Source organism: Heterocephalus glaber, unplaced genomic scaffold (assembly GCF_053883595.1).
Source record: "Heterocephalus glaber isolate CG9 unplaced genomic scaffold, H.glaber_assembly_v1.0 deba00001531, whole genome shotgun sequence".
Classification (NCBI taxonomy): Eukaryota; Metazoa; Chordata; class Mammalia; order Rodentia; family Bathyergidae; genus Heterocephalus; species Heterocephalus glaber.
Genome location: NW_028258329.1, coordinates 7117805 through 7130950, shown reverse-complemented (window position 1 = coordinate 7130950; position 13146 = coordinate 7117805). Strand labels below are relative to the sequence as shown.

Genomic DNA, 13146 nt, shown 5'->3' with positions numbered 1-13146 from the left:
TAGTTAATAGCCTTTTTACAGGTTAACAGTTCTTATAGTTTTGATATTACCAGTGTGGTTTCTGTCTCCTGGCTGGATCTTTACTGATATGATGACCTTCCAGCAGTTTGCACTGCTAGAAAGTACTAATCCATTGTCACAGATTGAAATGCTTTGAGGTTAGGCTTCAGTCCCTGAGATGACCTCTACTTTCTATTCCTGTTTACTCCAAGGGAAACAAATCCAACAGCTATTCCTAATTTATTTTTTTTTAATTCAGCAAACTAGGAATGGAAGGAAATGTCCTCAACTGATAAAAGGTATCAATGAAATGCCAACAGTTCATTTTATGCTTAATGTTGAAAGACTTGTCTCACCCAAATTAACATATAAATCTATGTTAATTCTAATCTGAATCTCAAGAAGGTTTGGGGGATATCTAAAGTGACTATAAAGTTGAAATTGAATAATTTACAACTGAGAATTGCAAGAAAAAATTGAATAGTTGGGGCATATTTATCAGACAATGGAATCTTCTGTAAAGTTGTTGTGATGAAAAGAATAAAGGATTGTCATGGGGTTAAACAAGCACATCACTGAACAGATTCAAGGGCACTCCAAAAGCTAATTCACAGGGGTTTGGGAACTTAGTATAGTAATGTGGGCATTTCAGTGGTAAATGAGAGCTTTATTTAATAATGCTGCCAGTAGTGTTGTTCATTCAGAAGAAAACATTTGAGTCCGGTTTTATATACCAACAAAAAAAAAGGACAGATAAAACATCTGCATGTAAAAATAATACAATAAGTCTACTAGAAGAAACTTTGGGATAATATATGTACAGTCCTCAAATGAGGGCAACCTTCTTTAAGAAATCAGAAAAGTTAGATCCCTTGAAGGTAAAAAGTGGATAGATTTTAAAGCAAAACAAAAAAAAAGACTGCTGGGTGGTAAAAAGCAACATATGCAAAATTATAAGACAAAAATTTTTTGGAAATAAATACTTCAGTACATATGACAAAGGATTGTTACTGCCAATATGGAAATTGCTAAGAATTGATTTTTTAATTCAGTTGAAAATTAGGCAAGGGATGTGGATGGATGGACAGTTCTCAGAAAAGGAAATGCAAATGGTCAGAAGGTGATGAACTTCAGCAACCATGATGGCCGTTTCCATGCATTCGAGTGGTAAAAGACTGAAATCATCGCCGACACCCAGTTCTGATGATGATGTGGGCAAGTGGACACTTTCCCACAGCCTTTTTGGAAAGACCTCAGACATGTAAAATTTTCAGTTTTCATGGCCAACAGCCCTCATTCTGGGAGTTTTATCTTACAAAAATCCAAACATCCATGCACGAGAGTGGAGTCAACATTTATTGTGATGTTGTTTGTGTAGTAGGATGGAAAACTGAAAAATGAGGTGAACACAGTAAATGAGTTAATAAATAAATTATATTCATCCATACTATGAAATGTTACTTGACTATTAAGATTTCTCTAAATTTGATTGGCCTGAAAGATTACATGAACAAAAGCCCATTACAGTATTGTATGATCCCATTTGATTAGAAAAAAAAAAAGAAGAAAAGATCAGTCACCACATTTGTGGTGGAGTGAGAAGAAAATGATCACACCAAAGTGATAATTGTGGTTACTTTGAAGGTGGAGATAGGGTTTGAAGAGGGGAAACTTGAGAAATTGTTTTTTCTTCACTTTCTTTATTATTTAACTCGTACCAATTATCATACATTATTTTTATAATTCAGATTTACAATGTTAAATTGTTTTGAAATAGCCTGTAGAAAAACAAACTCCTGGCTAAAAACCAGAGAGCTCCTATGATCAAATCAATAAAATCGCTTTGTGTAAAAAAGATGTCCTTACATGGAATTTGTGTAGCCCATCTCACCTATGATTTCTGCTTCTGAAATTTACTGACATCTGTATTTTAAACAGATCAACCCCCCAAATTTCAGTAGTTGGGAATTGTGAATTCTTGGCCTTAGGGTCCTATAGAGAAAGCCACTGGCTTCTACCACCAAGGCTACTCCACACCTCTTCTACCTACCTCACACTCTCACGCTCAAGACCCAACAACTTTCCCTTTCCTGTTTCCTTCTGGGTTTGAGGTTTTCTTTGCCTCTTTGCTACCAGTCTCTTCCTTGTCCTCCATATTGTGACCAGATAATTTTCTAAGAGTCTTCACTTCATGTTCCCAGCCTCCTTCTCCATCCTTCCACATCCTGTGTCCCTGTTCCCACCCACCCTGCCCCCTAGACACAGCCATGTTCCTTAGGGTGTCCTGCTGCACAGTCCACCCCTTGCCTCACTGTATGTATCTCCTTCCGTTTTTCCTGGGGAAAGTGGGAGCTCTGAATCAGAGACTGGCTCCTCTGTGAAATTTCCCCTGACCCCCATGTTAGAAGAGTTGTATTGTAATTATTCTCCTGGGGGGAAAGGACCGTCTTGGCTTTTTAATCTCAGTATCTTGGCTGGCATAGAATAGGTACTCTGGTACCATTTTCTGAGGGAGGGAAGAAAGGAACAAATGAAGAAGTTTTAATTTCGAAAGGTTCAGAGGCTAGTAAAAGGAGGGAAGATAGAGCTTACAGAGCAAATTGTGTGGGTTCTTTGAAGGGAAGTTCAGAGTTGTCCTTGCTGAAAATGACTGGGCCTCAGGGTGAGTTAGCCATGTTCCCACTGATGAGTTTCTGTTGCTTGTTTTGGTTTTTGGAGTCAGAGTCTTTCTACACAGTCCAGGCCAGCCTCAGACTCACTATGCAGCCCAGTCTGGGCTAAACTCACAATCCTCCTGCCTCAGCCTCCTGAGTTCTAGGAGCACAGACATGTGCCACCAAACCGGGCCCAGTTTAAATTTCCGACCCAGGTGTTATTGAGAGCCAGGGCAGCATCTGTGCATTTGGAAAAGAATTCCAGCAATGCAGCAGGGTCATAAATTTTCAAACGTAAATTGTGACGAATCCATGTGTGCTGGCCCTCATTGCTCATGCCACCGCGGGGTGTGCCTTCCTGCAGCTGTGGGGCCCCCATCCAGGTGTCGGAGATGAAGCTGCTCTCCTTTTCATCGGGGCAGCTGACCGTCTTCCTGCCAGCCGAGGTGAAGGCCATAGGGACAGAGCGTGACCACGTGCTGCCTCTGCAGGAGCTGGCCATGCGGAGTCTCTACCACGCCTGCCACCGCTTCCTCAAAGGTACTTTTTCCCCCTTTCATTCAGTGAACAAACAATGGTGTCTTATGCTGCCTGTTTGGGCTTTCATCTTGTAAAAATATTTTTTTATCATGGTAAAATATACCATTTTGGCTCTCTATGTATACAGTTCAGTAGCAGTAAAATATTTCCACACTTTTTTATTTTTATTTTTATTTTTTTGAGACAGGGTCTCACTCCCAGGCTCAAGGGTCTTCCTGCCACAGACTCAGGCTCCTCAGTAGCCAGAACTATAGGCACACGTGACTCCATCCAGCTGGAAGTTTTTTTATAAGAAAAAAAGTTTTAATATTTTCTCAACACTGGTCTTTTTAGCACCCACTGCAATCACATCGAAACACTCATTTAAATTTGGTCTCCAGTTGTGAAGGGCAAGCATTTCAGAGTTACGCTATGTTTAAAGGAGAGCAACTGGGGTTTAGAATGTGTATTTGGAGTAAAAGGCTGGTGGTAGGGAAATATTTAGAAGCAGAGTTGAATATCTCCTTCAGCAGAGCAGGTTTTTGCCTTGCTATCTCCTTGCATCTGAGAAATATGAGGAGAAGAATGACCTATGAGGTGCCTTTGGCGGTATTATCACAGCATGCCAACTTGTTTTGGAAGGGACTTGACAGTGCCTAGATTTATAGGTATGCAGGGTACATATCTGCAGTCCCTTTAGAAAGCACTAGTAGCGCGGTGCTAGAGGATACACTTAGCATATATGAGGCTCTAGCTTCAGTCCCTGCCACCCAAAAGGAAGGGTAGCACTAGGCTATATTAATAAGACAAGTACATTTCAGGTGTTTTTAAAGCTGCTAAATGTTTTGTCTTTACATAAAAAATAAGAAGACCATCAGAAAAATCTAACCTTCCTTCCAGGAATGTCTAGCACAAAATTAAATTTTTTTAAAAAAACCAGAAATTCTATTTATTGACCTATGAGTAAATTACATTTTTCTAAGCGGCGATTGGTGAGTCTGGACAGATACAAAACGTTAAGCACATATTGATTATCTCCTTTGCAGAGACGAGCTGGTAATTTTTGGATTTCACCTCATTATGAACATTTCTTCCCCTATTGGATGCTTCTTATCAGTATGGGAACCGAGGGTAAATTTGTGTCAGGATTGCCTGGGTTGCTGGGATGTTTTTCTTTCACTGTCTCTTTTGTGTGACTCAGATTCATCTGGGAAGGAACGCTCCCTGTTTTATTAATGACAGCTCATGGGAATGAGACAGGGAAAAACTTGGTTTCGTTATCTTTCATTCTCTTCGGTTGCCTGCATTTCATTCTTTTCAGCAAACATAATTTAGCCTTGATTGATGCTGAGTAGATGCCCAATAGAGTTAGGGAAACTTCATGAAAGTCGGCGACAGTCTCCGGTCCCAGCCCTCCCTTAGTGCTCTGACTCGTATAAAAGCTTGCAAAACCCTCTCTGGGTAAATTGATGCTTTTTTTGATCCTTGTTCTTAAAGACTATTTGATCTTATTCTTTCCTTGCCTCCACCTCAGAACAGCTTTTGCTTGCTCTTAAAAGAGAGAGTTTCATTTTCTTTTACTATCAAAAATGTAAAAAAAATCTTTCATTTCCTAATAATATTAGATTTTTATTCAGTACTGATCAGATAACAGAATTTTCAGCACAAAGTGGTCTAACTGAACTTACTTGGTAACAAAGAGAAGTATTTTAAGCAATTTGGTTTCAGAAAATCAGATTTTTCACTCACACGCATGATTTTTCTTATGTGTTCCAGATTTGAACTTCCTGTCTCCCATCTCATTACCCAGAAGTCTCCTGGAGCTGCTGCACTGTCCCCTGGGACACTGTCACCGGTGTAGTGAGCCCATGTTTACCATCGTCTACCCCAAGCTCTTCCCCTTGAGAGAGACGCCAATGGCAGGGCTGCACCAGGGGTAATCACGCCTAAGTGGGACCAGGGTTTACAGCTGGGCACGGGTTCAGTGTGGGGAGCCGGGGTCCGTGCCCGAAAGCGTTGTTAGTCAGCAGCTCTGGAGGGGCGCAGTATGCTTCCTGAGATGCAGCTAATCGAAACGAGTACAAGAACCCTGGAAGTCCCTATTAATTAATTTTGGGTCGTTTACAGAACAATTGTTTTGGGCATGTTATTTGGAGTAGCTCATTTTTTGTGGGAATGTTTCCCTGCTATCCTCCTATTCACGATAGTCTTTAGGTAATAAGGTAAGAAGAGAGGCAAGAAAAGAGTTGTACAGGGCCGGGGATTTAGCTCAGTGGTTTCGCCGCCTGCTGCGCAAGTACAAGGACTCGATTTCGATCCCCAGTACCAAAAAAAAAAAAAAACAAAGGAAAGAAAAGAGTTGTACGGTATAAAGGGACGAGCCCAGCCCTTCTATTTCACTGGCTCTGCTAACTGAAAGTGTGTGCCTGAAATCTGTGCACGTGTGGTGTTTGTGTTTTCAATTTCCAGCCCTGCCAAATGGCTTTCTCAGGCCACTCTTTAGTTCTTGGCACAGTGCCTCGAATTTGCTAAGAATGTTCACAAAGTAAAAGCCTTAACACTGGTTCTGTAGTTAGAAAAAAACAACAATAAGACAGGAAATGAAAAATCCCACGTGTACAGTTTAGCTTATGGATTTTCTAAATGTAGGATTTTTGTTAAGTTTGAATTTTTTTAAGTTAAAAAGAAGTAGTGTAATACTTACACTTCGAATGTGGTGTTGTGGGTGAATAAATGTTCCAGAAAACTGGAGCTTGTTATCCCTTTTCAATACCCAAAAGTGTTTCCATTGTGATCATTTTTGTAGAAACATTTCCAAGGTTTTCTTTCCCTCATTTTGTTCTTTTTTTCTCTCTCTTCTGTTCTCTCATTCTTCTCCTCTTTGCTCCTTCTCTTCCCCCTCCTCCTTGTTCTCTTTCTTCTTCCTTATTTTTCTTTGGTGCTGGAGATCGAACCCAGGGCCTCACTGAATTACACGCCAGCCCCCTCCCCTCGTTTCTTTTTGTAATCCCTGCACAGTGGGCAGTGTGGCGCGGTGTTTAGAGCTGGCCCTTCGCATCCAGCCAGCCCCGCTTTTCTGCTGTGAGAGCTTGAGCAGACTGCTGTGTCCTCTGGGCCTGGAACCGGGGGCAGAGCAGCCCACGCAGCAGGCCCGTGGTGACAGCCAACAGGTGAAGAAGGCGAACACCTGCACATAACAGATACTCAGCACAAGCGTTAACTTCTCCGCCTCTCTGCCTGCTCCTTCCAACAACTATGCTTATCTTTTTCTTGCTCTGGATAATCCTCTTTGGTATGCTTTCAGTTCCCATTTCAACTTTCTGTGTTTTATAATGTTTCCTGTTTAAAGAGCCCCACTCTGAACCTTTCTAATTTGCTGGGAAAAACAAACCCCACATTCACACTCTTTGCTTACTGTATATTCACCATGCAGAGCACTTGTGGCATATGAGCAAGGGTTTCCTCCACGCACCAAGCAAGCAGTCAGTTCTGCAGCAGTGTGCACCACTGGATGTCCCTGATCCAGTTCCATTCTGACACTTTCTGCCTAGAGATAGCATCACATCCAAGTTTGAGGGCTCAGGCCCTGTGTTAGTTAGCTTTCCCATCACTGAAACACAATACCCAGTACTCACACCTTAAAGGAAGATAGATTTAATTTAGTCACGGTTTCAAGGGATTCAGTCCATGACAGGAGGCTCCAAGGCAGAAACCTCGTGGCACAAGGGCATGGCAGAGCAGGGAAACAGCCCCAGACAAGAAGGGTACACAAGGCCACACATCCACAAGCACCCCACATACCCAGGAGCTTGCTTACTAATCTGCTAGATGTTTCTTAATCCAGTGAAGTTGACCTATCAGACAATCATCGCAGGCCCCTAAGCTGCCGACACACACTTTAGATGCCAATTGCAAGCCCCAGATTGTATCACCTGTGCTTCTATCCAAGCAGTGTAAATTGGAGTTCTCACACCCTCCTCCTTGGCTTGATTAATTTCCTTGAGTTGCTCTCAGAATCCAGAAGAAGACTTTAATCAGTTTATTATAAAGGTCATTACAAAGGGTACAGATTGAGTGGCACACAGGATGAGGTGTGGGAGAGAGGGTTTGGAGCTCACATGCTCTTTCTGGGGCGCCACCCTCCAGGAACCGCCGTGTGTTCAGCTACACAGAAGCTTTCTAAACTCTGTCCTTTTGGGGTTTTGTGGAGACTTCATTACATAGATGTGATTGCCAGTAGACTAAAGGGAACCCTTCCAAGTCCTGGTGGCTGTAGCTTGGCTCATTCTGTGCAGTAGTCCTCTGGGGGGACGGGACAGGACCCCTCTGTAATGAGGAAGAACTTGCGGCCTCCTGCCACAGTCATTCAGACAGTTTATGGCCAGCTCCGAGGCAGAAAAAGAGGAAGATTAGAGTTTCTGAGATCCACTTTGGAGAAGGGAGTTATGGAGCAGGAACCACAGAACAAATCCAAATTATAGTGCTTTGAATCTTATCAGATCCGATAACCAAAGTTGATAGAATAGCATTGATATTAGAATAAAAAGGACTGAGTCAGGTTCCAAGTGTATTTTGACATGGGCAAAATTAATAAATGAAATAGATGCATCTGTGAAGAAGCAGTATCGTAGTAATCAAGGGCCCAGGCCCTGATTTTGACTCCTGAACAACAGGACCTGGGACAAATGATCTTCATATTCACACATAGGAAAGTCTGGACTAGTTCATTAAACTGCAGTCAATGTCCTTATGCCTTGTGATTGTACAATTTCCTATTGAAGACATTCCTCACCGCAGACATGGAAAAGAAAGTAGTAAGTCAGAATGCTCAGTAAGCAGCCCATCAAATTTGAAATGCCTGTTTTTGAAAATAATCTTTCTTTTTATCATAGTAATTAATTGATGAAAGTAAAGTAGATCCTTCAAATGAAGTCATTTGGGGCTACTTTACAAGAAATGTGGGCAACTTCATCAGCATTTCTATTTTCCGTTTACTGCTACTCTTCTCCTGCCACCAATTCAGTGTGAATAAGCTCACATTGTTTCAGAACATAAATGCAAGTTAAGTGAGTACCAGGTGTGCCCTTCTGTGGAGTGAAGCCGGAGTGCTGTGTTAAAGGCAGAGATGAAATGCCGAGGTATGAATGTGGCTTTCCGTGGTGAGTTAATGCCGGGCTCTGAAATTGAGAGTTGGTGGCTTTCATCTCCTCCACCAGACTGTGCTCCTTCCCGTGTTGCCATGGAGACTGAACTAAAAGCATTGACTTCAGTTTCCTACCTTATTCTTTAAAAGTACTTTATTTTGTAACTGAAACCCAAACATTTGAATCTCTAGTAGCTTATTACTGAAAATAAAACCAATATTTTTAATATCATAAGCTCTAAAAAGTCTCACTAATATTACTTTGAAGTTTTCTAATTTATTCAGTTCCATTTGCATTGCTTGTCATAAAATAATACATTGTATCAGCTAGTATCTAAATTCATGTGGACATCTGGCATTATTTTAAAAGGGAACATATTGACTATTCTTCTAAAATACCAAGTTCCATGGAAGTGTTAATTTTATCCTAAATTTAATACAGGGTGATATAAAAAGAAATTACAGTATTTTACATAAACAATAAATACCCAAACCTCAAATATATGTACCAGGGAAGAATGGCTTGTAAACCCTTGATTTTTGATCCTGTAGCTGTAGCGAATTTTCATTCACAGTATTATTTATTAGCACAATAACATATCTGGCTTTTCCCACGTATATATGGATGTCCCAAGTTCTGTATTTCCCAACAGGAAATAAGGCTACCCAGTTTTTCAGAAGCATTGTACTAGTTTGCTATGGATCCCACAACAGTACCACAAACTAGGAGGCACAGAGATTTATTTTCTTACAGTTCTGGATGCTGGAAGTCTGAAATGAAGGTAGCGGGGCTGGTTTCTTCCGAGGGAAGGGTCTGTTCCAGGCCTTTCTGTGGCTTGTAGGTGGCTGTTCCCGCCCTGTGTCTCTTCACATCGTCTTTGCTCTATGCATGTCTTGTTGTCCAAGTGTCCTGTATTTCTAAGGATACCGGTCGTACTGGATTAGGCCCCACCCTGGTGACCTTATCTTGACTCTTCATGTACAAGGACAGTTTCCAAATAAGGTCTCTGTGTAAGTCAGCTAGGCCACCATAGCAAAATACTATAGACTGGGTGGCTTAGCCCACCGAAACCACAGTCCTAGGAGAGCCAAGGATAATGCCCTGCTCTTTGGTATTAAGGAGGTAGGCCCAGCCTCAGGTTCCTTCCCCCTTTTCTCTAGAGTACTTTATGTTTGAGGCTGCATAGCTCCATTGGTCCATTCCTGACTATAGAATGCCAGAAGTCTGAAAGCCTTTCTCCGTCTTATCCCGTCTCTGTCCTGTTCAGTCCATGTTAGGAGTATTTTTGCTAAAATGATGGACTGGATCCACTTGCCTAATCTCCACAAATGGATGCTCAGCCTCACCCCTGGTATTCTCTCCCAAGTACACTTTCTCATTTTTTTTACAACATGAAAAGTTTCAGTTCTGGATCCCTTTTGCTCAATAATTCCCTCAGTATATCTCTCTCTTCTTACATTTTACGATAAGTAGCAAGAACAAACCGGGCCCTGCCTTCAACACGCGGCTTAGGAATCTCCTCAGCTCAACGTCTACTTTATCACCTCCAAGTTCTGCTTTCCTATCCAGCAGAACACAGTTGCCTTCTTTCGCCTTCCAGTGCGTGTTACTTCTTTCCACCTGAGACCTCACCAGAAGCCCCTTTAACATTCGTATTTCTAGCCACCTTCTCTTTGTGGAAATGTGTATGTTCTCTGTAACAATAGAAATGGTTTCTGCCGCTCCCTTCTTTCCTTTGTGCACTCGCACCTGATTCTTTTCATTTCTATCTTTGGTCACCTCAGGCAAAATAAGCTTTTTATCATGTGCCTCAGAATTCTTCCAGCTTCTGCCTGTTGCCCAATTTCAAAGCTACTTCCACGTTCTCTAGGTGTTTGTTACAGCAGCACACTGCTTTCCAGCAGCAAAATCTTGTTTCATTCAGATGAGAGAAAGAGGGAAACGCTAGTTGATTTTTAGGAATTGGCTTCTGTGATTCCATAGGCTGGCAAGTTCGTACCTGTAGGACAGACTGGCAGTGTAGAAATTCAGGTAAGAATTGGCGTTGCAGCATTAACCCAGAATCCTGAGATACAGACTGGAGCCTGAGGCAGGGTTTCCATGCTGTAGTGTTGGAGAGAGTGCCTCTACTCCCTTTCCTGGTTTTTTTTTTTGGTACCGGGGATCAAACTTGGGACCTTGTGCTCTTGAGGCAGGCAGCGGAACCACTGAGCTAAATCCCCGGCCCCTCCCTTTCCTGTTAAGGCCTTCTGCTAATTAGATGAGGCCCACCCACATTATAGAGGATAATCTGTTTTCCTTGAAGTCTGCTGGTTTAAATATTAAACACAACTGAAAAAAAAAATCCTTCACAGCAACATCCAGACTGGTATTGGACTAAACAATTAGGCAGCACAGCCTAACCAAGCTGACAAATAAAATTAACCGTCAAAGGCCTTACTTAAATCACCAGCATATTTTGAGATAGCAGCTGCACATGCTCCAGCATCCCAGTGGTGCTTCCCATATTCTTGGGAGAAGTATTCAGCACAACAGATACTAAAGTGTGCATTTGGGTTTTGTTGTGACCTCTCTGCTTCCGTGCAGTTAGTCCCTGACAGTCAATGAAAGAAGTCACAGGTCCAAGAACTCAGGAGGTCTAGCTTGGAAGTTGAGCTGTTACTCCTCTGAACACTGTGTGACAGGTAGTATTGCTGGAATGAATCGTATGCCTCAGCACTTCCATAGGGTCGAACCTAATTATAATCCACATTTTACAGCAGAAACTGAGGTATAGGAAGATTGGAAACTGGGCCAAGATCTCATAGCAGAGCTGGGACTTGAATTCTAGCAGTCTGGTCCATGTTTTTGTTTTAGCTCCTGTACTATACAATTAGCTGCTAATTAGATCACTATATAATGTGAAGAAGTTTTGAAATAATAGCCATAAGTGCAAAATTAAATATTCTTTAACAGTCCAAACAAGAAACTTTTGAAATATATGTGTGTATATCTATGTACGTATATTTCAGTGTGTGCAGTGAAAAACTTGAAAAAATGTAGATCTACCTCTTCACTATGGTTAGCTTCAAAGGGAGAACTTGAAAATTATGAGGTGGTCAGATAGGGAGGTGTCTTAGTCTGTTTGTGTTTCTATAACAAAATACCCAAGGGTATGTACTTCATAACGCAAGAGATTATTCAGCTCACAGTTCTGGAGCCTCAAAAGCATGGGTCTGGCAGCTACTTGGCTGTGGTAAGTCCCTATGGCAGATGGCTTCCCAGAGCTGGGAGGGCATGTGGAAGAGACTCCGTGTGAGACAGGAAGCAGGAGACTGGGGAGAGCCAGGCTTGCTCCTCTATAACAAGCCCATTTTGTTGGAGGTAAAACCTCCTGCCAGACCTGGCTGCTTCACATGTGACGGCATCAATCCACTCCTGAGGTGTAGCCTCCCGTGCCACCGCCACACTGGGGCAAGCCTCTACGTGTGTACACTGTAGGGGACAAACCACATGGGCACCACAGCGGGGCAGGGGCTGTAATTTTCAACTCTATATGTTTACTGAGGAGTCTCATAAACAAGTCTGCAAAATAAAAGTTGAAAAACGCGTATGTTTAAACGGATTTTTTTAAAGTGCTTGCCTAAAATCTTTGCAGGTTAAAAAAGCAAAGATTGTTATAGTGAAATATTTTTGATTAATTAAAAGCATTTTTAAACAGGTCCCATAAAAGCATGTGTAATGTGGCCTTATTGTTGTCAATTATGGACAAGAACATTTGTGTGTATACGTGTGAATATATATATAAGTGCACACATATGCACATACGCATATTTAAACAATTTATATGTGAAAGACTCACACACCCAGTGATTTCCCTCAAGATGTGTTACATTTTTGCAACAAACTGGTATTGATTTAAAAATAAAAAATATTTTTAATTATTACACCATTAGTAGACCAGTGGTGTCTTATAAGAAATACTTTCGAGTCCTTCCAAATAGCTCAGAAGACCTCATCCTCTCGTTTAATTCACCCAGTCAGCAGACATGCTCTAAGCATCTACTACGGGCAATGTCCTGTGGTAGGGTATGTCCCTGTGGCCTCCAGGCAGGCCCAAGTGTGGATTTAGGTAGCCCAGTTCTTTCAGGAGTTGTTGGTCTTTCGGGCCAGAGTGAGTACACAGGCGCTCCGATGTCTGGGTATTGTCGTACCTTGAGCTAGAGGCCCGTGTATTAGAGGGCACACAGCTTTGGTCTTACGATTTCCTTTCATCTTTCAGAACAATGTAATATTCCCTTCTCCCACCCACGAGTGACTTATTTTTTAATGACCTCTTCTATATAATTCTTATCTGGTTTAGTTACTTAAATGCTTCACATTTCCTTGCCTTGTTTTTTGAGCATATTACTTTCTTCTATGAAACCAAATAGTATCAGTAATACTGACATAATTACTGACAACTGATATTCATTTGGGAGGTTTATATTGTTGTTCTAGCAGCAACCTATACCCTTTTAAGGTGACTTATCCAGTTACCCACAAGTAAAATATTCTTCAGCAAATTTAAGTTGTTCTGAACTATTTCATCTTTCTTAAATCATTCAGACATCATGTACTGACCGTCTACTGTGCCAAGCTTTGTAAAGTACTGGGAACTTTGCTATAACCAAATCACTTCATTCTTTTCACATATGTATTTCATTCCCAAAGTCTGGGGCATGTGTATGACACTTAAGCCTCTGATTCTACAGAAGCATTCTCCCAATAAGAAAGTCACTATTGACATAAATGTAACCAGGACATACAGTCTGTTATATGAGATGATTCTTTCATAAGTTAATATGTAC

General features: G+C 41.5%; 1 protein-coding gene and 1 long non-coding RNA gene across 9 annotated transcripts in view; one reads left to right on the top strand and one right to left on the bottom strand.

Annotated features, from left to right (window-relative positions):
* Positions 1-13146, bottom strand: part of LOC147824850 (uncharacterized) — a 64066-nt gene that overhangs the window by 24217 nt on the left and 26703 nt on the right. The gene's annotated exons all lie outside the window — the stretch shown is intronic.
* The window catches only part of Lrrc28 (leucine rich repeat containing 28), a 118577-nt gene that overhangs the window by 100757 nt on the left and 4674 nt on the right, over positions 1-13146 (top strand). For all 8 annotated transcript variants that reach the window (XM_004852694.4, XM_021264766.2, XM_021264767.2 and 5 more), the window contains 2 exons: positions 3019-3194; positions 4950-5109. In XM_004852694.4, the coding sequence (XP_004852751.1) occupies positions 3019-3194; positions 4950-5109 (336 nt within the window). The remainder of the gene's footprint in view (positions 1-3018; positions 3195-4949; positions 5110-13146) is intronic.